At 43.2% G+C, this 25,243-nt stretch overlaps 2 protein-coding genes across 2 annotated transcripts; both read left to right on the forward strand.

The window, feature by feature from the left end:
- Positions 1-995: 995 nt before the first annotated feature.
- Positions 996-2,560, forward strand: LOC307257531 (G-protein coupled receptor 4-like; the record flags this gene model as incomplete). The annotated part of the gene is made up of 3 exons (XM_080036793.1): positions 996-1,220; positions 1,750-1,955; positions 2,044-2,560. 3 exons carry the CDS (start codon positions 996-998, stop codon positions 2,558-2,560), a joined length of 948 nt encoding a protein of 315 aa, XP_079892919.1.
- A 3,866-nt stretch (positions 2,561-6,426) lies between these two features.
- LOC307257114 (G-protein coupled receptor 4-like) lies at positions 6,427-24,642 on the forward strand. The gene is made up of 4 exons (XM_080036251.1): positions 6,427-6,539; positions 19,376-19,609; positions 22,772-22,977; positions 23,080-24,642. Exons 2-4 carry the CDS (start codon positions 19,391-19,393, stop codon positions 23,594-23,596), a joined length of 942 nt encoding a protein of 313 aa, XP_079892377.1. The 5' UTR covers positions 6,427-6,539; positions 19,376-19,390; the 3' UTR covers positions 23,597-24,642.
- The last annotated feature ends 601 nt before the right edge of the window (positions 24,643-25,243 follow it).

Below are 25,243 nucleotides of genomic sequence, written 5' to 3' on the forward strand. Positions count from 1 at the left end.
TTTTAATATTTGAAAAATAGTATCAGTAGTAGTATAGTATAGTAGATTTTATTTGGACATGGACATGACAATGTCATTGGACGAACCAGATGCATTGTTTACAGTGTATTAGCATACATGCTAGTTTACAACACCTGTCCACAGGAGGCTTTTTAAAAACAACAAAAGAAACTAAACAAGACAGAAACAAGATCAAATACTGATAAAAAACTGATAATTAAAAGAGTAAAAATGCAGAATACAATAGAGTACAGAGCAGCAATATAATGAGTCAAATATATATATAGGCTACGTAGAGTAAAACAAAGGCAGCATGATCAAACAATAAACCAGTTGTAAATTATTTGTGTGGGCACTGTTGATTTGATTTGAGCCGTTGTTTAAGTTCTCTGTTAAAAGTGTTGCTGTTAGTCTCTAGTTTTAGACTAGTGGGCGACTGTGGCTCAGGTGGTAGAGCCGGTTGGCCAATGATCGAAGGGTTGGCAGTTCGATTCCAGCCCTGCCACTTGTGTCATAGTTGTTCTTGTCCTTGGACAAGACCCTTCGCCCACCTTGCCTGGTGTGAATGTGTATGACTGCTGTATGTTTGAGGTGGTGGTCAGAGGAGCTGTATAGGGCAAATTGGCAGCCACACTTACAGATGTGGCTACTATCGTGGTTTACCACCACAGGTATGACTGTGTGTGAATGAGTGGAACCTGGAACCCTGTAAAGCGCTTTGAGTTCCTAGAAAAAAGCGCCATATAAATCCAATCCATTATTATTATCAACTGATTGCGATAATGTAAACTCACAAAGGAATACTTGTGATAAATTCTAACATTTACTCATGCGTGTATATTGTACAGGTACAAAACATTTATAAAATGTATAGATTTAGGCTTGCTGCCTTTTTCCTCAAACTTGCCACTTTAAAATAAAATGTAGTTACTAGTAACAGTGTTAAATTAATACATGTTTGCATTCTTCGATTGAAACTCACCACCAGGTGAAGAATGGGCAATATCACCACCAATATCACCACCAATATCACCACCAACACCTCACAGGACGGAAGCTACAATTACACCTACGACTTCAATTACGACTACTTCAATGATTATATCTTCCTCTACAACTATTTAACCAAAGCTGGATTCATCATGCATGTGGCGACATGTATAATCATCTCTATCAGCCTTCCTCTGATCCTTGTGGCCATCTACTCTCTTTATTCTCTGGTATGTACATTATGACCAAGAATGATTTATTTACTGTCTGTATAATGTGTCCGTCGTACAGTCTGTCTGGGACAAAGAGTTGTTATGACCTGTATATATTTAGGAAAATTTGACTACATTTAAATGTGCCCCCTAACTACATGTGTGGCTGCATTCCAACCTTCTCTTAAACTATTTATGTGACCAGTTAATTACAAATCAATGAAAATAAAAACTATTTGTACAGCATAATTTGTTTTTGTTTTCAAAAAGCAATCAAGGAACATGTGAAATGCAATATGTGTTAAGGTAGCGGGTTGCAGGCAGGCAGATAGGGCCAGTAATCACTCAGGAGGGAAACTTCTGTCATGACAATATATTCGGTAACCATAGATTTTAACATTATGTTATTGTGAGCATATGAACATGTAGCTCAAAGAGCCGCGCTGCCCATGTGGCCTCAGAGGGCTGCTACCATCGCTGTAAACTCTCAGGGTCAGATGTACTAAAAATAATATTGTGCAAATGTTTTACAAATGTTTTCCTGCAGGTGCGAAAGGATCATGTTGCTCCGATCTACGTCATCAACCTTCTCATCTCCGACCTGATTCAGCTCTGCAGCCTGATCGTTATGGAGGCACTACTTGACCGTGAGATGACAGATACGGATTCGCTGATAAGGGACAGCTTCTCATATATTCACCTATATGGTGTTGTGGTCAGTGTTGGCTTCATGGTGTGCATTGCCCTGGAAAGGTAGCTATCTATCGATGTGTTAAACTATCAACGTCTTAAATATAATTCTGAAGTTCCTCAAACTCCATGTGTCTGTCTTGTATTACAGGTATTTGGTCATCGCCTGTCCACTGTGGTACCGCTTCAGAAGAACTGTCAAGATCTCTGTGGCGGTCTGTGTCTTCGTCTGGGCCGTTCCTCTTGCCCCTATACTCGCGTCTGATTTATGGCTTGACTCACCAGTCCCATATATCTTCATGGGTGTCCTCCTCCTCTTTCCCTTCCCACTGTTCATCTTCTTTCTGGTTGGGATCTTCAAAGCCCTGTCTGCTTCCATCTCTGTCTCCCCTGACGAAAAACGACGAATTGTTGGGATTTTGGTTTTGGTGCTGCTCATTTATACGCTGCTGTTTTTGCCATACATCATTTTTTCATTTGCTGATGTAGATCAGTTTACTGGTTTGATTGGATCCCTCTCCTACCTGTCCTTTATGCTTCTGAAGTTGAGTCCTCTTGCAGACTTAGTTCTGTATATTTTCATGAGGAAAGGGGCCATAGACAAGCTGTTGGCCTTTCTGTGTCGTTGCAGAATGGACAGCAATGATGACAACAGGCCAAAAGTTTGAATAATGACTGCATCCACTCTGATGCCCATAGTGATATTCCCCCCATCTGTTGGGAATATCTCCTACATGTTATGGCAACATCGTGGCATTCAGAGACCTTTTGCTACTTTTTCAAACCTATCCAAATATTTTAATTTACCTACACCCCATTTATGTACGTACTTTCAAATCAGGCATTGTGCCTCTTCTCTTTTTTCATGTTATCCCTCCCTCTCTATTAACCAACCATGGGAAGACCCTCTGACCTTAAAACCTCAGCAGAAATCACTAATGTCTAAGAATTATGACAAACTCATGGCTCTGGAAAACAATTCCACTGTAAAAAGCAAAAATGCTTGGGAGCGTGAGCTAGGGGTAGATTTGACAGATCAATGGTGGGATAAGGCTGTGCATAGTATACGCTCATCTTCTCCTTGTGCCAGGCTGCAGCTTATACAGTTAAACGTGTTACATAGAGTCCATTTTAGCAAATCCAGTTCCAAACTGAAATTTATCCAAATGTTGTGGACCAATGTGACAGATGCCACGCCTCCTCTTGTAACTTGAGTCATATGCTTTTTTATTGTCCCAGACTAAACAGATTCTGGAATTACTTTTTTAAGATCATGACAAAGGTTTTAGGAGCCCAAATTAAAACAGACCCCTTCATTGCAATAACCAACAACCCCATATCACAGCCTTACAATCAGAAACATTAGCCTTCACTTCCCTTCTGGTAAGACGCCGTATCCTACTTATGTAGAAATCCCCTAATCCCCCATCAATTCAAATCTGGCTCCAAGATGTTATGTTTTTTTTTAAATTTGAAAAAATTAAATTAACAGTGACGGGCTTTGCTGGCAAATTCGCAAGGAAATGGGATTCTTTTGTAACTTATTTCGGTTCTTTATCAACCCTGGCCCAGGATTGAGCCCCCCCCCCCCCCCCCCCACCCTTTCTTTATTTTATTTTTTATTTTTTTGACAGTTTATTTGTGTTCCTTGCGTTGTTTGGTCACTGCTTGTTTTTTTGTTTTTTTTGTGTGTGGAATTTTTCATGTCTATTTGTACGCAGTTTTGTGTGAAAGCTTGTTGTTTTTTGTGTGATGTTAAAATACAAAATAAAATAAAAAAAAAAAATTAATAATAATAATGACAACCTGTAAATACACAGTCAGCTTCAATTCGATTCAAATCACTTTATTCGTCCATGAGGGGCAATTTAAAGGGGGCACATGACAGTAGCGTAACAAATAGACACAATCAACAACATAAGCAGCGCACACACTGTATGATCAACACGCACATCACACTCACACACATTAGGGGAGAACGGGGGAATCTGAGGCATCGGGTAATGTGAGCCACCCCCTGTATCTAGGCAAAGGAAAACATTTTTGGTCATGTGAGATATATGTTTTCAAGCCCCTCTCATTTCCCCATGGCCCTGAAAGAGAGGACCTCATGGTGCTGTGGTAAGCATGTTTTTTTCACCAAAATAGGTATTTTGCATGTAAAAGTACATTTTCTTGCTGTCAACTTAATCAAATGTTGTGCCAAAGCAAATGTATTCACGTAGAAAAACTTCTATCATACGTGTTGATGAACTACCAACATATAAAAACCATGTGATGATATTAGCTAAAGATTAGCCTGAAATGCTAAGAGAGGTAGTTTTTTTCTCAAATTGTGGTGGTGGGGGAAAGTGAGCCAAATGCTGTGGGGGACACTGTCTCACTTTCCCCCACCATGAGGCACAAGTTAAGTTTAGTCTTAAACATATTTTAATGTAATATTACATAACATATGTTTTATTTTAATGTCATACACATTGTAGAAAAGCCATCATGCCAAGGAAATACACCAGGAAGACGACCTGGGGCAACCACACGGAAAGAGCACCTTCTCATATTTCCCTGTAACCTTCAGGGCTGGAATGTAGAGTAGGCCTAGTTGTAGAGTATGACAGGCTGATGTAATAATCCAGTTGGGTCTTCTCCTGTGTTCTGAGTCCCAGGCTGTTCTCGCTGGTTCTGATTTTCCTATGCTTTGACCCCCAGACACTAGCTGGCTCTAAGGGTCCTGTGTTCTGACCCCCAGACTGTGTTCTAATCTAACTGGTTCTATCTTTCATTTGAATCTTATTAAAACCTTTTGAATTATGATATGTTGTATTTGATTTTGTTCAGAGTTACTTTCAAGTGTTTAGAAAATTTGCTTTGCTTAATTGACCAAACCCCATCATTCTTTTACTAGTCCGACATTAGTTCTGGAATGTGTGGCTAGCTTTCAGGATTCTTACTGTTACAATATGTGTTGTTATGGTAGCTTCAGAGTGGAAAAAGTAAGTGGATCAGTTTACCCCCTTGATTTTTCTGGTCTGTCTCAGTTTACCCCACAGCTGGGGTAAACTGAGCCACATGACAACTTTTTTTAAGACACTGGCTGCACGCATGACTTTAAAATGTCATTGCATCTCAATTGGTGGTGTGAAACTGTGGAATGGTATGAGCACGGAGCTAAAGCAATGTCCAAACATGATTCAGTTAAAAAAAAAAATTCAAAGCAATGATTTTTAACAGGTACAGGGATGAGGGAGAGATTTAAGAAGGAAAGTATATTAAAAGGAAATATTTTATATATATATTTGGGGTGTGGTTATGGTGCATCATGTTGAGTGAATGTTTGTATATGGATATATTGATTGTGTGGATTCGTGGATGCATGTATGTGTGGATATGGATATGTGAGTTGTACAAATATGGAGATATGGATGTATGAATTGTGTGGATGCATATGGTGGATGTATTTTTGTATGGATGTATGTAGTGGATATTTCATTTCATTTTTCGTTTGATTTTTGTTTATCCTCGGGAGACCAATTGAGGGGTGGCCCTCATTTGCAATGGCGTCGAGTGTATATGGATATATGGATTGTATAAATATAAAAAAAAAATAATTATAAAGTTATTGACCTGTGGAAAAGGGGGTTAGGATCAAATAAGTTTATACTTCTTCCTACTCCTTTTCAGGCATATCAATTCAATATGTTATTTGTTTATTTTCTGTTTATTTTTTGTTTATTTTTCTTTTCTTTTGTGAAATCATTTGAACATATTTATTTTTATTGTATTTTCATGCTTTTAATTTTTCTTTTTTTTGATATGTCTGAAATAAAATTGAATCAATCAGTCAATCAATCAATCAATCAAAATATAAAGCCTGTAAAGAATGATTAAACTCACTGCTAATAATAAATAGAAAACCATTACAAACGTTATAAACATTTCTATAAGTGAAGTGTTATGCTGCTTTGACTTGAGGCTAGTAATAGAGAGGAATGTAACTCATGCAGAGGTTGGGCTGCAGTCTCTCGAAGGTGCAGTCTCCCGTGTCCATGGCACAGCGGCCACAGTGACTCAGAGACGTTATCTCTTTCTTTAGAACTGAAGCAAAAACAGATGACACAATATTCTGTGTAATTTCGTCAAGGAAATATTTCTAGTGAAGTTAAACAATGAGGGCAGTAAATCTTTACTTAAGTTTAGTTCTCTTGCAGACACTTCACCCTTGAACTGTGGATGGCATAGTATTAAGTTGTACATTTTTCTTGCAAGTTTATATTAACAATCTGTTTTATAGCAATAATGGCTAAATATACCTTTGGCTTTTTCATTTAATTAAAAAGTGTTAAAAGATTATGTTATGTTGATTATGATTATGATTATGTTGGATACAATGTGTGCCAAATGACAACAAATGTAATGAGTCATTACTATGGAATGAAAGGTGCGGAGCCTCACCTATCACCTGAGACGAACCAGGAAACAGTTTGTTTATTTTATTTTTCTTCCTAAAAAGACAAACGTACTGAAAACCAGACAATCAGGTCCATTCAGACCAAACTAACAACTTCCTCTTAGTGAGTTCAGCTACAAAAGGAGAGAAAAGTAAAACTCCAACACTGCTGCTTCAACCTGCCGACACTCCACACACTGAAGGTGAGTTTGATGAAAAACAGGACTCTGTACGGAAGACTGTTAGGTTCTTTAAGGTGGAGAGAAAAAAGGATATTTTTTGTATTTCTTATCGTGCACTTTAAGAAACATTTTTTTGTTGAAAATAATCAGTTAATTCAGAACACCAGTGCACTGATCACCTGGAACAGGCTTCACCAGCCACTTAAATTACATTCTCTTCCAACTTATGGGCAGTTAAGTACAATGGTGCTAAATATTCCTGTTTTTAAGTTGTAACTGTTTTTAGTGATTTGCATGTCTATAATTTAATCTTTTTCTCATTTCCTTGTTTTTAAATGTTATTTCCTGGTTGCTACAGAGTCTTGCATGTCTCTGTTTATATCCCAGGAATGGGTATTTTGCACTTCATGCACTGTTGGTATATTGAGGTCTTACTGGGTCCAGTGGACCCGAACATCCTGAATGTAATATACATGTCTAGGGGGGGTGTATAGTGTGTGTTGACCAATTTTTTTTCTGATATATGTTCTTCATGGTAAATGAGCCAAGGCCAATGAGTCTCAGTTTGAAATCATAATTAATAGTATAATTTTTCTTTTGATAAAAATGAAAATGGGTCCCAAAGACCCGAACACCACACAAGGGTTAACATGATTTTAGTAGTTGTATCTTCTCCTGAGTAGTTTACTTTGTTTTATGCAGGGCAATAGTTTCACCCCTCTGAAACGGAGTTGCATCTTTTCCAAAACCATAGCATATGTCTTCTGACATGGTTGTTTTAAGAAGTAAGAAGCTATTCATTGCATCAGTTAGGCTTTAATAACTTGTTGCCAACTGAAACATATTACAGTATTGACTGCAGTTTTAATTTTTTTTTAAATATATTTTTTTGGGCATTTTTGCTTTATTGGACAGATTTTGTAGAAACATAGGGGTGGGGCAGAGAGGGCAGGTGGGATTCGAACCTGGGTCTGCTGAGGGGCCTGGGCCCATGGGGGGGACGCCCTTACCCACTGCGCCACAGGCGCCCCAATGACTACAGTTTTTGACCGATGAAAAGCTCTTGCCTATTAAAATCAAGGTGGTTACATTTCTCACTTCCTTAACATAATCAAATATATATTCGATATGTTAAGTCATTCTTAAAGCTCTCCATTTGTAGATGATTTTCTTCACGTGGACCGATGGAGCTCAAACTTTTTTTATATGAATTTATAGCTGTCCCTCCCCAGACAAATGTGCAACATCAAAACTCTATTCCTGAGATCCTCTGAGATTGTTTCCCCTTTGAGCATGTCTGACCTGTATGGGTTCGGTTTGGTGGGCCTAAGCTGACCTGGTTTTATCTTTGTTTTATCTAATGCCGCCCAATTTCTTTCCTAAAGATCTCTCATTACATTGGTCTATTTCATCAATCAGTTTGGCCCACCTGGTTGTGTTTACCTTGCTCGATTTAAGCAATACAGCTCAGGGTTCACAAACTTTTGCACATACAACAGTTGTCAAATAATTTGTTTTATCTGTTTTAACAATTTATTTCTGGAAAAGAAAAATGTTGAAGTGATAAACAAACATCTGTTATTTCATATATAAAATACTGGTATTAATAAAAATGAATTAATAATGGTTAAAATAAATAAAATCACAAAAGGCTCAAGGGGTTCACAAACTTTCAAACAGCACTGTATGTGTGTGTCTATAGGCAGGCATTCATATTAGGATACTTAGAAAGGAAGTAGAAAATCATTTGCTAATCCTTCTAATTTACCACATATTTCATACTAGAACTGTTATGGTTACGATGCTGGACCCAAGAGCAGACAGAGACGAAGTAGGATTTATATAAAAAAGGTTTATTATATATATGGTGAGGGGAAGCAGGTAGTGGGTGAGGGAGCCAGGGGGAGACAAAAACCGGGAAGCTGGAGAGAGTGGTCCGGATACTGCAGGCAGAGGAAAAACAAAAGTTAGGTTGTGGTCAACAGCTACAGGCAACAAGAAACCAGAGACGGGTAAGCGAGAGCGAGGGAACATTAAACTGGAGCCAGGTACGTTATAGTTACCACGGTAGCGCATTGGACGATCCGGCGCCGACAGCAAGGAATCCACGGGTTATGAAGGGGAGTTGATTGGAGGTGAAGACCAGGTGAGCGTGATTGCAGATGAGGACCAGGTGTGAAGTGAGACAGACAGGGGGAGTGGCAGATACAGACGAGGAAAACACAGCGGGCTGCTGTGACCACAACAGTACCCTCCCCTCAATGGACGCCTCCAGGCGGCCTAAGCTTCTCTGGATGAGCCAGATGGAAATCCCGGATGAGGGAGGGGTCGAGAATGAGACCCCGCGAAACCCAGCTCCTTTCCTCAGGACCGTAACCCTCCCAATCCACGAGGTACTGATGCCCTCTGCCCCGACGCCGAATGTCCAGCAACCGCCGGACGGTGTATGCTGGGTGGTTGTCAATCACCCGGGGAGGAGGGGGGGCAACGGCCGGGGGGGAGAGAGGGCTGGTGGAGACTGGCTTTAGACGAGAGACATGGAAGGTTGGGTGGACGTGCATGGCTGGGGGCAGCTTGAGTGTGACCGCAGAGGGGTTGATGACGGAGACAATAGGGAAGGGCCCCACAAAACGAGGGGTTAACTTCTTAGAGCCAGTCTGTAAGGGAAGGTCCTTGGAGGACAACCACACCTGCTGACCCACCCGATAGGCAGGAGCGGGAGCCCGGTGGCGATCAGCCGTGCGCCGGTTCTGCTCAGCGGAGCGCAGCAGAGCGGTGCGCGCGCCCTTCCACACCCTGCGGCAGCGGCGGAGATGGTGCTGTACTGAGGGAACGGAGATGTCGTCCTCCTGAGCCGGAAACAAGGGCGGTTGGTACCCCAGGGAACATTCAAACGGGGACATGCCGGTGGCTGCACAGGACATGGAGTTGTGGGCATACTCGATCCAAGAGAGATGGTCGCTCCAGGCAGAGGGGTTGCGGGCAGCCACACAACGCAGCGCGGTTCCAAGATCCTGATTCGCTCTCTCCGCCTGCCCATTAGTCTGCGGCTGGTACCCTGATGACAGGCTGACAGAGGCCCCCAGCGCACGGCAGAAGGCTTTCCACACCTGGGAGATGAATTGGGGGCCGCGGTCGGAGACGAGGTCCGTGGGAATCCCGTGGAGGCGGAACACATGCTGCACGAGCAGCTGGGCAGTCTCGGTGGCAGAGGGGAGCTTTGGGAGGGCAATGAAATGAACAGCCTTAGAGAACCTATCCACAACTGTGAGGATGACTGTATGGCCATTAGAGGGGGGAAGACCAGTGACGAAATCCAGGCCAATGTGAGACCAGGGCCGACCAGGAACAGGAAGCGGGCGAAGCAGGCCGGCAGGGGGTTGATGGGAGGACTTGGCCCGAGCACAAACCGTGCAGGCCAGCACGAAAGCCCGGGTGTCAGCGTCCATCGCTGGCCACCAAAAGTACCTCTTAAGGAGTGACAGGGTGCGACCCACGCCAGGGTGACAGGCAAAACGCGATGTGTGACCCCACACCAGAACCTGGGAGCGCACCGAACTGGGGACAAAGAGGCGGTTAGGAGGGCCGTTGCCCGGGTCTGGTTCAGTGATTTGGGCCTCCCGGATGAGGGACTCTATCTCCCAGGTAACCGCAGCCACCCTGAGACAGGAAGGAGAGAGGATGGTGTCAGGGGGACCCGGTGTGTCCACAGTGCCAAACTGGCGGGAGAGGGCGTCTGGTTTGACGTTACGGGAACCGGGCCGGTAGGTGAGGGAGAAATTGAAACGCCCAAAAAACAGGGACCACCGGGCCTGGCGGGAATTCAATCGCTTGGCTGTCTGGATGTAAGACAAATTCTTGTGGTCAGTCCATACCACGAACGGCTGTTCTGACCCCTCAAGCCAGTGCCGCCATTCCTCCAACGCCAGTTTCACAGCCAGCAGCTCTCTGTTACCCACATCATAATTCCGCTCAGCAGGAACCAGCCGGCGAGAGAAAAAAGCGCAGGGGTGAATCTTCTCATCAGAGGCCGAGCGCTGGGACAGGACCGCCCCCACCCCAGTGTCAGATGCATCAACCTCCACAATGAACTGCCTGGAGGGATCCGGTTGGATGAGAATGGGGGCAGACGAAAAAAGCTCCTTAAGCCTAGAGAAGGCAGCCTCCGCTTCAGGCGTCCAGGCAAAAGGGCGGGCAGGGGAGGTGAGATGAGTGAGAGGGGCTGCCACCCTGCTGTAGTCACAGATGAACCTCCGGTAAAAATTGGCAAACCCCAGAAACTGCTGCAGTTTCTTGCGGGAATCGGGGATGGGCCAGTCAGTCACTGCAATGACCTTCTCGGGGCAGGTCCTCACTTGCCCGCTCTCAATGATGAACCCCAGGAAGGATACAGAGGTGACACTGAACTCACACTTCTCGGCCTTCACATATAGCTTGTTCTCCAACAGCCGTTGAAGAACTTGCCGGACATGCTGGACGTGTTCCTTCTGATTGCGGGAAAAAATCAGGATGTCGTCTAAATAGACAAAAACTGAGCGGTTGAGAAAGTCCCGGAGGACGTCGTTAACCAGGTTCTGGAACACAGCAGGGGCATTAGTTAGGCCGAAAGGCATGACGAGATACTCAAAATGGCCGAGGGGGGTGTTAAAGGCCGTCTTCCACTCATCGCCTTCACGGATGTGCACCAGATGATAGGCATTACGTAGGTCCAATTTGGAGAAGACTGTGGCGCCCTGCAGTGGCTCGAATGCGGAACTGATGAGGGGCAACGCATACTTGTTCTTCACAGTAATGTTATTGAGACCCCTGAAATCAATGCATGGGCGAAGTGACTTGTCCTTTTTGGCCACAAAAAAGAAACCTGCACCAACAGGAGAAGAGGAGGGTCTCATGAGGCCAGCCGAAAGAGAATCCTTAATGTACTTCTCCATGGCCTCCCTCTCAGGACGGGACAAGTTATAAAGGCGACTACTGGGCAAAGGGGCGCCGGGGAGGAGATCAATGGCACAGTCATAGGGGCGATGAGGAGGCAGGGTGAGCGCACGACACTTACTAAATACCTCTCCCAGGTCATGATAAATTTGGGGAACCAAGGAGAGGTCGGGAGGTTCCTTGGGCAAGAGAACATCTCCCACTGCCGGAGACAGGGCAGACTGTAAGCAGGTGGAATGACAAAACGTGCTCCAACTCACCACCTTGCCAGAAGACCAGTCAAATTGGGGATTGTGAAGCTTGAGCCAGGGGTACCCCAGCACCAGGGGAGTGAGGGGAGACAGGATGACATGAAACTGAAGTATCTCGTGGTGATTGCCAGAAACAATTAATTCAAGGGGCTTAGTACGGTGGGTAATAAGGGCCAGGTGACGGCCGTCTAAGGCGTTAGCATTCAAGGGAGAGGGTAATTGTTCCAATTTAATGCCAACCTGAGACGCGAAGCCCGCATCAATGAAGTTCTCATCCGCTCCAGAATCCACCAGGGCTGACACAGGAAAGGAATGCCCGAGGGACAGGAGAGTGGCATCCAGCAGTGAGCGAGAACAGTGAGAATCGGGGACGGAGGGGGCGTGGCTCAGCAGGGCCCCGAGCCTCACTGCCGAGCCCTGTCTTTTGGCAGTGACGGACAGGTGGAGATGAGATGCCCGGGCAGCGCACAGTACAGACACACTCCGGTCTTAATCCGATGAAGCCGCTCTGCCTGGGTGAGACGTGTGCGACCCAGCTGCATGGGCTCCTCTTCAGTGACAGCACGCGTCACGGGGGCAGAGAGGGCAGTCTTAGGGAAGAGTGGGGAACAGGAAGCAGCGAAAACCGGAGGCACGGAGCTGCCCGCCTTCTCCCTACGCCGCTCGCGTAGGCGATTATCCAGCCGGATAGAGAGGGAAATTATTTCATCGAGAGTGTCAGCTTCCTCCCTAGTAGCCAGCTCATCCTTGATTGTCTCACTGAGACCGGAAAGAAAAAGCCCACGTAGTGACTTGTCGTTCCAGCCTGACCTGGCTGCATAGGTCCTGAACTCAACGGAGAACTCAGCTACACTGCGGGAGCCCTGACGTAAAGAAATAAGCCGCTTGGCGGCGTCCCCTCCCTCTACTGGATGGTCAAACACTTTCCTCATCTCTGCTACAAAAAGGTCAAAATTGTCATTAGCTGGGGAATCACTGTCCCATAATGCCGAAGCCCACGCTAGTGCATTACCCTTAAGTGACCCCATAATGTAAGCGATCTTAGCCTTTTCTGTGGGATAGGTGAGAGGCTGCTGACTGAAAACTAGGAAACACTGAATCAAAAAGTCTCTGCACGTACCCATGTCCCCAGCATAGCGCTCTGGCGCAGGAATAAATGGCTCACGAGCTCGTGGCAGGTGTAACGGGGAAGTGAGAGCAGGCGGGGGTGCCGCTGGTAGTGGAGGCGCTGTGGTGGGGGGTACCAGTAAGTCCAATTGGTCACCCATCTGTGTGACTCGGGTAGCGAGATTCTTAAAAGCCTCCATAGCGTCCCGGAGAGCTTGGCTGTGCTCCGCCACCTGAGTGCCTTGGGCGGCGAGAGCTCCACGAATCTTTCCGATGTCCGCTGGGTCCATCTTGGCCGGATCGTTCTGTTATGGTTACGATGCTGGACCCAAGAGCAGACAGAGACGAAGTAGGATTTATATAAAAAAGGTTTATTATATATATGGTGAGGGGAAGCAGGTAGTGGGTGAGGGAGCCAGGGGGAGACAAAAACCGGGAAGCTGGAGAGAGTGGTCCGGATACTGCAGGCAGAGGAAAAACAAAAGTTAGGTTGTGGTCAACAGCTACAGGCAACAAGAAACCAGAGACGGGTAAGCGAGAGCGAGGGAACATTAAACTGGAGCCAGGTACGTTATAGTTACCACGGTAGCGCATTGGACGATCCGGCGCCGACAGCAAGGAATCCACGGGTTATGAAGGGGAGTTGATTGGAGGTGAAGACCAGGTGAGCGTGATTGCAGATGAGGACCAGGTGTGAAGTGAGACAGACAGGGGGAGTGGCAGATACAGACGAGGAAAACACAGCGGGCTGCTGTGACCACAACAAGAACAACATATAAATCATCCACAAGCATATAAATAGTTAAAATTAAATTCATCAGCGCTTATTTAAAAACAGTCAAATAGTATTTCCACAGTATTTCACTCTCTCTTACCCAGTACAACCCTGCCTCATCAAAATTAATTTCCCAGAGAACTATTCGGCATTCTCAATTACGTTTGGCTGACAAACGTATTGTCTCTGATTACGTTCTATTGAACATATCGCAAATAGGTTTTTTCTCAACCTATTTTTTGTCGTATATTTACCTCTCGGATTATGTTCGGTTGAAACCTGTCCCAGATATGTTAAATGTCAACATATAACACATTATTTTCATTAAGGCATATTAACCTCTCGGGAAACGTTTGATTGTATGTCAATAATCCTTAGTTTTATATCAATATAGGCTATTTCAGTCACAAAGAGGATACATCAGCTGCTGGAGCAGGGGTTGGTGACGGGAGGCGATTTATGTATTTGTATGCAACTGTAGTCAAAGCGGGAGGTGTGCGTTGTCTGGGCGGCTGCCTAAAGTAGGGCGCTGCAGGAAATGAATCTGTTCATATTTTACTTCATTCATTCACTGGTTAAGGCTATAGCCTACATCATTATCAGGTCGGCAAATCAAGGCTCTGACATGATGGCCCCGTCCCCTTTGGGGGGTAAACAAAGCTCACGTGCACTATTGCGGTCCAAAACAGCACACAAAGAAAACGAGATAAATAAGTTAAAATTTGACAGAAAGACACAATGTCAAGTTCCTTTACAACAACTCTGCCAGCTAGATAACGTTAAACTGCTAAACTACACAGCGCTGCAGGAAACGAGTTCTCGTTCATTCAAACTGGTGACGTCAGACGCACGCCCCCCTACAAACCAATCAATGTCGAGGAATGTCATGTGACGCGAAACGAGCCAATAGCGGCAGCCCTATGTACTTTAATTTCATGATCTTGATATAGCAAATTCATATGATCTGTCTGAAGTCTGATAATTCTCAAGAAATGTTTGGTACACAATAGGCTCCGTGCCAAGCTAAGTGTGGATCAATTGGGCAAAATCAAAGATAACACACACAGACACAGCTGACAAGAGCGTTCCCTCCCTGGTGAAACAAATACGTCACACTTCAGCTAGTGAGTGCATAAACATGTGTTTTGACAACATTTATAGCAAGAAATACATCAGAATATCATTATATTCGGTCATTGGAAGTATCTGATCTCTATTCGGTTAGTTATTAGGGTGGTTTGCCGACGTATTTACCCCCGTTGCTATGTAATCCTACATTTCCCATCATCCTTTAGGGCTGGGTGGACCCGTTCGACTCCTATCAGAGTGTCTGCCTGCTAGTCTAGGTGCTGGGAATGTTTTGTATGCGCTTCATTTAGCGGAGAATATCTCAACTGTTATAGACTAAAATGACCCCAGTGAACAACGTGGGATGTGTGACAAAATCTCTATCCGGGGCGAAAGTCCTGAAATTGACCACAATAGGTGACACTAGTATCACATTAGGGAATGGGACTTTTTTTCCTTTATAGATATCTTCATACATTTCTACCAGATTAATCTTCATATTAACAGAAAAACTTTTTGTATACATACACTAGTTGTCAAATAATTTGTTTTATCTGTTTTAACAATTGATTTCTGGAAAAGAAAAATGTTGAATTGATAAACAAACATCTGTTATTTCATATTAAAAATACTGGTATTAATAAAAATGAATTAAAGCGGCAGTTGAGAGTTTTTTTACTGTAATATTTGGCAAAACTGTCATAATAGCCATTCAGCTATATGTAGGTGAAGTGGTCTGAAAATATTTTTTTATCACTTTTAGGGTTGCAAAATTCCGGGAATTTTCAAAGTTGGAAACTTTCCATGGGAATTAACGGGAATTTATGGGAATTAACGGGAATTTTGGGAATTAACGGGAATTTTGGGAATTTACTAAATTTAAAGCAAACCAAATGCACTAAATCCTTCTAACTATGTTATGTCAGTCCTGGCAAACGTTCTAGACTGTAAAAAGCTGTTTTTTCAACTAAGTTTTTATATAGGGGAAGGTGGGGTGATTTGTGCATTTTGGAAGTTGCAAAACCCCTTGTTTCTAGAAAACCGTGGAAGAAATTGGAAATGTGACCACATATTTAAGAAGAGCCATCCATTTGACTCATCCTGTAAAGAAGGGAGACACAAGGAATAAGATATAAGCACATTTAAGCTCAAAAAACTGTGTTTTGCCTTTCAAAGTAAAATTTCCATGATCAAGGTTTTTTGATTATTGTGTCTGAACAATTATAGACACGTTTGAAAACATTTGACACATGTTTTAGTGCTTTGGTATGCTACACTTTGAGTCTATATAGTTAGCACAATGTCAACCCTAAATTGCTGCATCATGCCTATTATCCAAAATTCTGGGGATGGGGTGATTTGTGCGCAAGGGCCTGGGTGAGTTATAAGTAAGTAAGTAAGTAAAATGTATTTATAAAAGCACATTTATGACAGTTTGCACTGTCCAAAGTGCTGTACATAGTGCATTCAGTAGGTAAACAATGAAGGTAAAATAACAATAACCAAAATAAAAGACGTAAAGCCCATACATCCACATAAACACAGATAGTAGTGCAGAGGTAAGTAAGTAGTGCAGAGGTTAATGGGGAGGAAACACCAGGGTGTACATATGGGTTTTGAGCCTTGATTTAAAGGCAGTAATGTAGGGGGAATCACATTTGTCAGGTGGCAGTTGGTTCCACAAGCACGGAGCAACTAGTGCAAAGTACATTTCTGAGAGTTGTGCCAGTGGCATGGCTGTATACGCTGGTCACCAAAAGAAAGTGATTGTCTACAGTAGCTCAGAAGAGAGTGACATCTCAATTCCACTTAACGACACCACTGATGAGAGTTCAGATGGCCAGAAAGATGATGATGGTGACTTTGTCATTGTGACACAATGACGCACAAATCACCCCACTACGTGGGGTGATTTGTGCGACAAGACAACTTTTTTTCCGAAAGCTATATTTCTTAAACAGTTTATTCCAGATCCAAAGTTTTTATTGCCAGGGATGCACAACATCCTGAAATATATGTACATATTTGAGTTGGAGACTTAACTGTCAAGGCCTCACTTTAAAATCACTTTGAGTAAAAAGTTGCACAAATCACCCCACCTTCCCCTATTTATGAACATTTAATTTCAAATCAGATTTTTTTTAAAGTTTATTGAGACACCCAACTTGATATCATATATTGATTTTTACTAGACCAGGTTTACAGAGGCTTAAACAGTGATTATAAATATAGTTGGGGAAAATATATTTGAGCAAAATCTTGACTAAAATAACCAGATTTTATGCAAGCAACCTTGGCAAGTTGCACATAGCACACATCCTACTGCAGGGGTACTGAGGCCATGCCCTCCACATACTCTGTGCATTCCTCCATCACATGGTGGGGGGACATTTGACTTTATTTATTGAATAGGTGGGGTCAGACAGATGAGTAATATTTAACTCAACATTCATCTTTTTGTTGTTCAGTGAAATTATTGATTGTTCATAAAATAATCAAAACTTGATAAAGTTCTTCTTACAAACAAATCTCTTCAAATGTAATGATTTTTAATTGTATTATTTTGCATGGATGTCAGCCTATGACCAAACATAGTGTTTAGATGTTTAGATTTATGTTTGGATATGAAAAAAAAATCATTTAAATTACCGACATTTAGTTAATTCCTATAATTTCCAATTTTGAATATTCCCAAAATTCCCGAGCGAAAGTTCCCGTGGAAAGTTTCCGGAAACTTTCCGGTAATTTACCGGAAACTTTCCACCCCTTTGCAACCCTAATCACTTTGCTCCCCCCTGCCTCTGTGTGCTGCCCCCCAAAATTGCCACCGCTCATGTTAATTTTGACCAATCAGAGCGAGGTCAGATTCTCCGTTCTTATTGGCTGTGGGACCTTGGCAACGACGTTGATGCGTCAGTTGCGTGAGCGTTCACGACCCTAGCAGTCTGACACTAGCCTACTGTTTGGTACTAGGCTACTACGGCGGACAGCGAGTGGCAATGTCTTCACAAACGAACCCTCAATTTACCATTCCCAGGATACTAACAACCAACACCGCTAAGACAGCAAAAAAACGAGGAAAGACGAATATTGAAAAGTTAACTGCTGAAAGGGAGACGGAGAGAGCTTGAAAAAAAGTACACCGGCCATGTCTTCTTGCCCTATCACATCAAGACCTCTCCGACCGCGACCTCGCGACTTATTTTTTCAAAACAGCGACAAGCGACAAATCTAGCTTTTTTTCTGGTGTTATTTGTGACTTTTTTCACCAAAGCAAGTATCATCTCTTCTCAACGAGCAGCGGGAGCCCCGAGCTGAGAGGTGTAGGCTATCTCCTGCTCTGACCGCAGCTGGGAGGGGCTGCTGCGCAAGGACCGGGCCGTCTGTCAGTGCTCTGTGACGGGGGACGGGCCAGGAGGCTCCCGCTGCTCGTTGAGAAGCGTTAAAAGTGATATTTGCTTCGGCGAAAAAGTCACCAATTACACCAGAAAAAAGCTAGATTTGTCGCTTGTCGCTGTTTTGAAAAAAAAGTTGCCAGGGGGGCTGAAAAGTAGCTAAATATAGCGACAAAATCGCTAAGTTGGCAACACTGCCCGAGCAGCCCCTCCCAGCCGCGGTCAGAGCAGGAGCATTGATAGGAGATACACACACACCTCTCCGCTCTGTTACAATTAGTTTGCTATCTTGCCTGGCTGTTACAGCTACTTTTGTTAGGCCTACCAGCACACTTACAATGATTTTAAGCTAACATACATGGTATGTCTGTGATTAAAATGTATGCTCAATATGTACGTATGTAGTTATCATTACTAATGTTTAATCACCTCGGAATCGGACATGGTGTTTGTCTCCTGTCAATGTAACTGAATTCACATGAACGCGCGAAGCTGTCGTTCAGAGGGAGGAGCTACAGCAGGTAGAGCGTTGGGAAAACAGCCGTTGGGATCCCAACGGCTCAAATTATCAACTGCAGCTTTAAATAATGGTTAAAATAAATAAAATCCCAAAAGTCTCAAGGGGTTCACAAACTTTCAAACAACACTGTATGTGTGTGTCTGTAGGCAGGCATTCATATTAGGATACTAAGAAAGGAAGTAGAAAATCATTTGCTAATCCTTCTAATTTACCACATATTTTATACGAGAACAACATATAATTCATCCACAAGCACAGAAAAAGTTCAAATTAGATTAATCAGCGCTTATTTAAAAATAGTCAATATTGCAATCTCTCTTACCCAGTAGCTGGCAAGAGTGGCACTGCCCCCTTCTCACTTCCTTATAATAAGCAAATATATATTAGCAGGAACTATTGCATGTACTCACTAACTGTCATCACCTCATACTGTTTGGATGCAGAAGACAACACATCAGACATTGGTTTATGAACTCAAGTAAGGTGAGGTCTTGTAGCTTTCAAATGGGAATATTGTGATAATATATTATAGAGATTATTCAAAAGGAAAAATAACTAGGAGTGTGAATCTTTTGGCGTTGTTGTAAATTATGGCATGAAAGAAGAATAAAGTTACGTAGTTTTTATGTTTAAAAAGTAGAATCAACTGATTGTGATAATATAAACACACAAAGGAAAACTTAAGACAATGGTAAAGAATTGGTTTAGGCTAGCTGTCTTTTTCCTCAAACTTGCCACTCTCTAAAATAAAAGTTACTAACAGTGTGTTAAATGAATAAATGCATTTTTTGATTGAAACTCATCATCAGGTTTCACAGTGAAGAATGGATGATTTCAACTTCAACACCTCACAGAATGGAAGCTACAACAACTACACCAACGACTTCAATTACACCAACGGCTACTTCAACTACAGCAGAATCACCAACAGCTCTGATGATCCTCATGAAAAAGTTAGATTCATCATGCATGTGGCGACATGTATAATCATCTCTATCGGCCTTCCTCTGATCCTTGTGGCCATCTACTCTCTTTATTCTCTGGTATGTTCATTATGACTGAGATTTATTCATTTACTGTCTGTATAATGTGTCTGTCATTAAGTCTGTCCTGGATAAAGAGTTGTTATGACCTGTATATTCTTATGAAGATTTGACTATATTTAAATGTGTGCCCTAACCACATGTGTGGCTGCCTTCCAGCCTTCTGTTTAATGTTACTGTGGCTGTGGCAGTTGGCTACAAATCAAAGAAAATAATAACAATTTGTACAGCATCATTTGTATTTTGGTTTTATCAAAAACCAATCAAGGAACATGTGAAATGCAATATATTTGATAACCATAGATTTTTTGCATTATGTTATTGTGAGTGTTACGGCCGGCCATCCCAGGCTCGTTCAGCCGGCCAGTAAACATTAAAATAAACCACAAAGAACCATGAATCAAAGTAATAATGCGATTTATTAAATTAATCCCAAACAACACAACTCAATAAGGAGGCTGCAAAAGAAAAGAGGTAACACCCCCAACCTAAGTTAGTGTTTTTTTTAACTGGATTTTACTTTTCCCCTGTCATAAACAAAACCCAGACAAAAAAAACACAACAATCGCAGGCCCTGACACACAAGCGCGACAAAAGCAGTCCCGCACCCCACCTCGGCCCACCAGCCTCCCAAAACAGACCTCTGTATCCCGACCAAAGTCAGCAACACGCTGAAGCCACAATCCGTTCCGTCAGCCCTGTCAGCCAAAACACAGGGAGAGCTCCACAAGCTCAACCCAGGCCCAGCAACCCCATGCTCTAGCCCATACTCCACCTCCCTCCCAAGACGATCCCGCTTGTTCAGGCTCACACTCCAGGCATGCCGTTCAATTGGAGAACTACCAGTCTCCACCACAACCACGCCGTCAGCACCCCCAGCACCAGACAGCGCCCCAACAGGAATTTCAGTATCAGCACTGGACAGCGCCACATCACGGGCACAGCCAGGTTTACCAACCACTTTACACCCCTCCTCGGAGAATTCACCGGGCCTAACACCGACCGGACCAGGACCCGTCTCCGCCGAAACAGCGCAACTCACTCCTCCACCCTCCCCAATGGACAACTTGCCAGAGGACGGTGTAGCAGCTACGCTCACTACTTGCTGTTTGGTCATCGCACCTGCAAAAAAAAAAAACAGGATTTTTCCGAGCCAACCTAGCGTTACACCCTGCAACCATAGGAACGGCCGTCACTTCAGGCTTGACCAACCCCTTACCACCAGCTAACTCACTTCCCAAACAACGAGACACACCTTCACTCGGAAAATAGGGACGAACAGCCACCGGACCGGAGACCAAATCTGACTCAAGGTACCATGGCGCGCCCCTGCACTGTGTCTCAAACCCCCGGAAAATGACACCGGAATCCACATCAGACTCACTATATAGGCAAGACATCACTTATAATAAATGACTGATTCTCAGCTGTATCCCTCGGAATAATTAACGGCACTTGTTCCCCCACTTGCTCTAAAGGCACAGCGCCCCCCATCAAGAATGGTGCATAATTGTCTCGCTCCGACTCCAGACTCTCAGGAGCCACCTCCGCCACAGGCTTCGAAGTGTTCACACAACCCACTGACTTCACTGCAGGTTTCCTTTCTCCCCGTAAAGCATAACAATTGGCGACTATGTGCCCCGGTTTATTACAATAGAAACACACTGGACGTTCCTGCGTGCTCCGTCCCTCCCGGGTGTGCTTCCCCTCCGCCCCACTAGCAGTGCTGATTTTACACGACTGGACAGAGACACCATGATTGCTCTCAACATGACATTCTTGTGACACCGTTCTCTCAAACACAGCCTTATATCCATATGCTCTCAACACGGCAGCTTTAATTTTGTCAAAATCAAGACTATCGTCAACGGACAACATCGCACAAACCTCCTGTGCCCGACCAGTGAGTACACTCGGCAGCACCAGCGCCCACCAATCACGAGGTTTAAAGTACTTGCGACATGCTCAAAGAGAACAAAGAACTTGTCTACCTCCTCCTCGGAGAAAACCGGGATAAGATTAAGGTGATCGGTAATAAGATCAATGTGTTCGGTAACATCTAGCTCAGCTGGCTGTATAACTGCTGCGTGCTGTGGCACAGCCGCGCTCATCTCCAGCTCATCCAAACGCACCGTCTCCACCTCAAAATGGCGAGTCATCTCTTTCATTTTTAATTCAAGCTCTTTCTCTTTTTCCTTTACTTCTAATTTATACATTCCTAGCGCTATCTCCCTCAATCTTACCTGCTCGCTAAAGCCCGCCCCTTTAGACATAGGAGAGGCAGCCGCGCCCCGCTCCACCAACACTCCCTGCTGAACCATAGCAAAACACACAGCTGATTCTTAATCAGCTTCTTTTCCATCTCACTTACGAAGCGAAACAGAACAAACAGCAAAAACACTACAACGCCAGCAACGCAGGAGCAACCCCAGCACACCCATCTACCAAAAATAAATCCACGGCGCAGAGCATTAAATCAACAAATGCACGTGCGCTAAACAAAATTCGGATGAGTCCCCATCCCGGACGAGCGCCCATATGTTACGGCCGCCCATCCCAGGCTCGTTCAGCCGGCCAGTAAACATTAAAATAAACCACAAAGAACCATGAATCAAAGTAATAATGTGATTTATTAAATTAATCCCAAACAACACAACTCAATAAGGAGGCTGCAAAAGAAAAGAGGTAAACGGGAGGAAGACCTGGGGAGGCACAGTTGGACCACAGTATTGCCCAGGCCTTCCTCCAACTAAACTATAACCCCGGCCCCTCTAAACTACGAATAAACAAACAGAACACAACCTAGCAGCCCCCCATAAGTAAACCATAAAACTAAATAAACCACAAGCAGCAGGTCCGCAACACACCGTCCTCCAGTCAGGCAGGCAGAGAGAGACAGAGACCGGCACAGGCCACGCCTTTAATACTCTGCCGGATTGGGAGCACCTGCGCCCAATCCGGCCCCAGAACACCTGAGAGAGGGAAAATGAAGGAGGCAAGAGGAGGGAGGAGAAAACAAGGCGGGAGCCATAACAGTGAGCAAATGGACATTTAGCTGAAAGAGCAATGCTGTCCATGTGGCCTCAAAGACGTAATACGATTGCTGTAAACTCTCAGGGCCAGATTTACTAAAAATAATATTGTGCAAATGTTTTGCTGCAGGTGCAAAAGGATAATGTTGCTCCGATCTACGTCATCAACCTTCTCATCTCTGACCTCATTCAGCTCTGCTGCATGATCGGTTTGGAGGCACAACGTTACCGTGAGAATCCACATGAGGATTGGCAGATACGCAGTGCCTTCGGTTATATTCACCTATATGGTGTTGTGGTCAGTGTTGGCTTCATGGTGTGCATCGCCCTGGAGAGGTAGCTATCTGTCTACGTGTTAAACTGCGTACATGTCTGATCAATGTCTTATTATTTTATTCTGAAGTTCCTCTAAGACCATGTGTCTGTCTTGTATTACAGGTATTTGCTGATCGCCCATCCACTGTGGTACCGCTTCAGAAGAACTATCAAGATCTCTGTGGTGGTCTGTGTCTGGGTTGTTCCTCTTGTCCTTTATCTCCCGTTATTTATACTTGGACCAATAGGCCCATTGATCTTATCAGCCGTCATCCTCCTCCTTCCCTTCCCACTGTTGATCTTCTTCCTGGGTGGGACCCTCAAAGCCCTGTCTGCTTCCATCTCTGTCTCCTCTGAAGAAAAACAAAGAATTGTTGAGATTTTGGTTCTGGTATTGCTCATTTGTACTCTGCTTTTTTTGCCCTTCATCTTTTATTTTTTTACTCATTCAAGTCCATATTCTCTCTACAACCTGTCCTATATGCTTCTTAGGTTGAGTCCTCTTGCAGATTTAGTTCTGTATATTTTCATGAGGAAAGGGGCCATAGACAAGCTGTTGGCCTCTCTGTGTTGTTGCCGAATGGACAGCAATGCTGGCAGCAGCCCAGACAGTAATGATGTCAGCAGCACGTTAGTTTGATTAATGACAAGATGTAAATACACAGTCAGCTTTAGTCGGGGGGAGAGAGATAGAGAGAGGGAGAGAGAGAGATAGAGAGAGGGAGAGAGAGAGAGAGAGAGAAATAAAGAGATGAAACCAGAAAGAGAATGTAGACAAACAGAAAATAACAGACTGGCAGGGACCGTCATCCATTTAATATCCAAACTAGAAAGCATTGATATGATGATTGACCTATATCTTTATTATTGTATGTATTCTTAAATATTTATGTCCAAGACAGAGATCTTAAAAGGAGCTAAAATAACTTTTAAACATTTCTGAAACAGTCACATTTCCTCTGATGATCATTAATTACAAGTAAAATCAGTGCAAAACTGTTTTCTGTTTTTCTGTATGCCTTTGTCATGTGTACGCTCACCCTTGAACTATAGATGGCATAGTAAAGACACTACCGCTTTTGTCCAAAGGGGGTGCAAGAGTTAACCTTTTTTATTTGTTAAAACTGATATATTTCTATCAAAAGCTGTGTGTCTTTGCCTATTTCTTATTTGATGTTAATACATTTATAATTTCTGTTTTATCTAACATAAGTTTGATTTTGGTGTTTTATCGGAAGACATGTAAGTTTTGGGGTGTTGGGTCTGCAATTGCTGTTGTCTGCTTGGCAATATACATACCAATCTATATCAGGTTATATGATATTTTGTATTAAATTGTAAATTTTTCGTGCAAGTTTATATTAACAATGTGTTTTCAAAACAATAATGGGAAAACATACCTTTGGCTTTTTCATTGAATTACAAACTGAGAAAAATAAAAGATCAGAGATGTATATTCACTGATTGACTGTTCATTGTTGTTTTGTAATTAGGTTAACATACTTTTGATAGCACACTGAACTTATTGGTTACACACGTAAATATTAATTTTGATTTAAATTGCCTTAATGCAGAGACTGTTTTTCTCTCCTCTCCTTCCCCCTCCCTTGGCTGGGCCTCACCACAGGGAGGGAGGTGTCAGGGAAAGACAGGCTCATTTGCATCTACACACACAGTCACATACAATCTCTCCTGTCATCAGTTAGTTTAGTTGTTGATGTGTGTGTTTTATTACTTTATGTAAATAAATTACGTGTGTTTTAACTGTGTTGGTTTTTCTTTAATATTGCATAAGAATGAACATTGCAATCCTCTTCCATTTAGAACTCTCTTGAACTACTAGCTATTAGTAACTTTTTATATTAATTTAATTATCAATTCAATTGGTACAGTAAGATAGAGTTTATAGGCTATTCATGATCGTTATTTGTAGCCTGAGTTAGAGATAGAGCCACAGTGTTAAACCATCCCTGTGATTGTTGTACCGACTGCTTATACCACGTGTTTCAGACGTCAGAAGTCGATTGTTTTAAGAGTCAATTCTGTAACTTTTACTGCTATGCACATCACTTATTGTGGACTCTAAAGTAAGTAAGTAAGCACACCAACTGTTACAGAGTGCAACCGGCCCTGAAACACAGACTTGATACTTGGCTATTCATGACATGCATTTTATCCAAAGTTAAACATAAAGCCTGTAAAGAATGATTAAACTCACTGCTAATAATAAATAGAAAACCACTACAAAAGTTATAAACATTTATATAAGTGAAGTTTCATGCTGTGT

The sequence above is a fragment of the Ammodytes marinus genome, assembly GCF_949987685.1.
Source record: "Ammodytes marinus genome assembly, chromosome: 11".
In the NCBI taxonomy this organism is placed as follows: domain Eukaryota; kingdom Metazoa; phylum Chordata; class Actinopteri; order Uranoscopiformes; family Ammodytidae; genus Ammodytes; species Ammodytes marinus.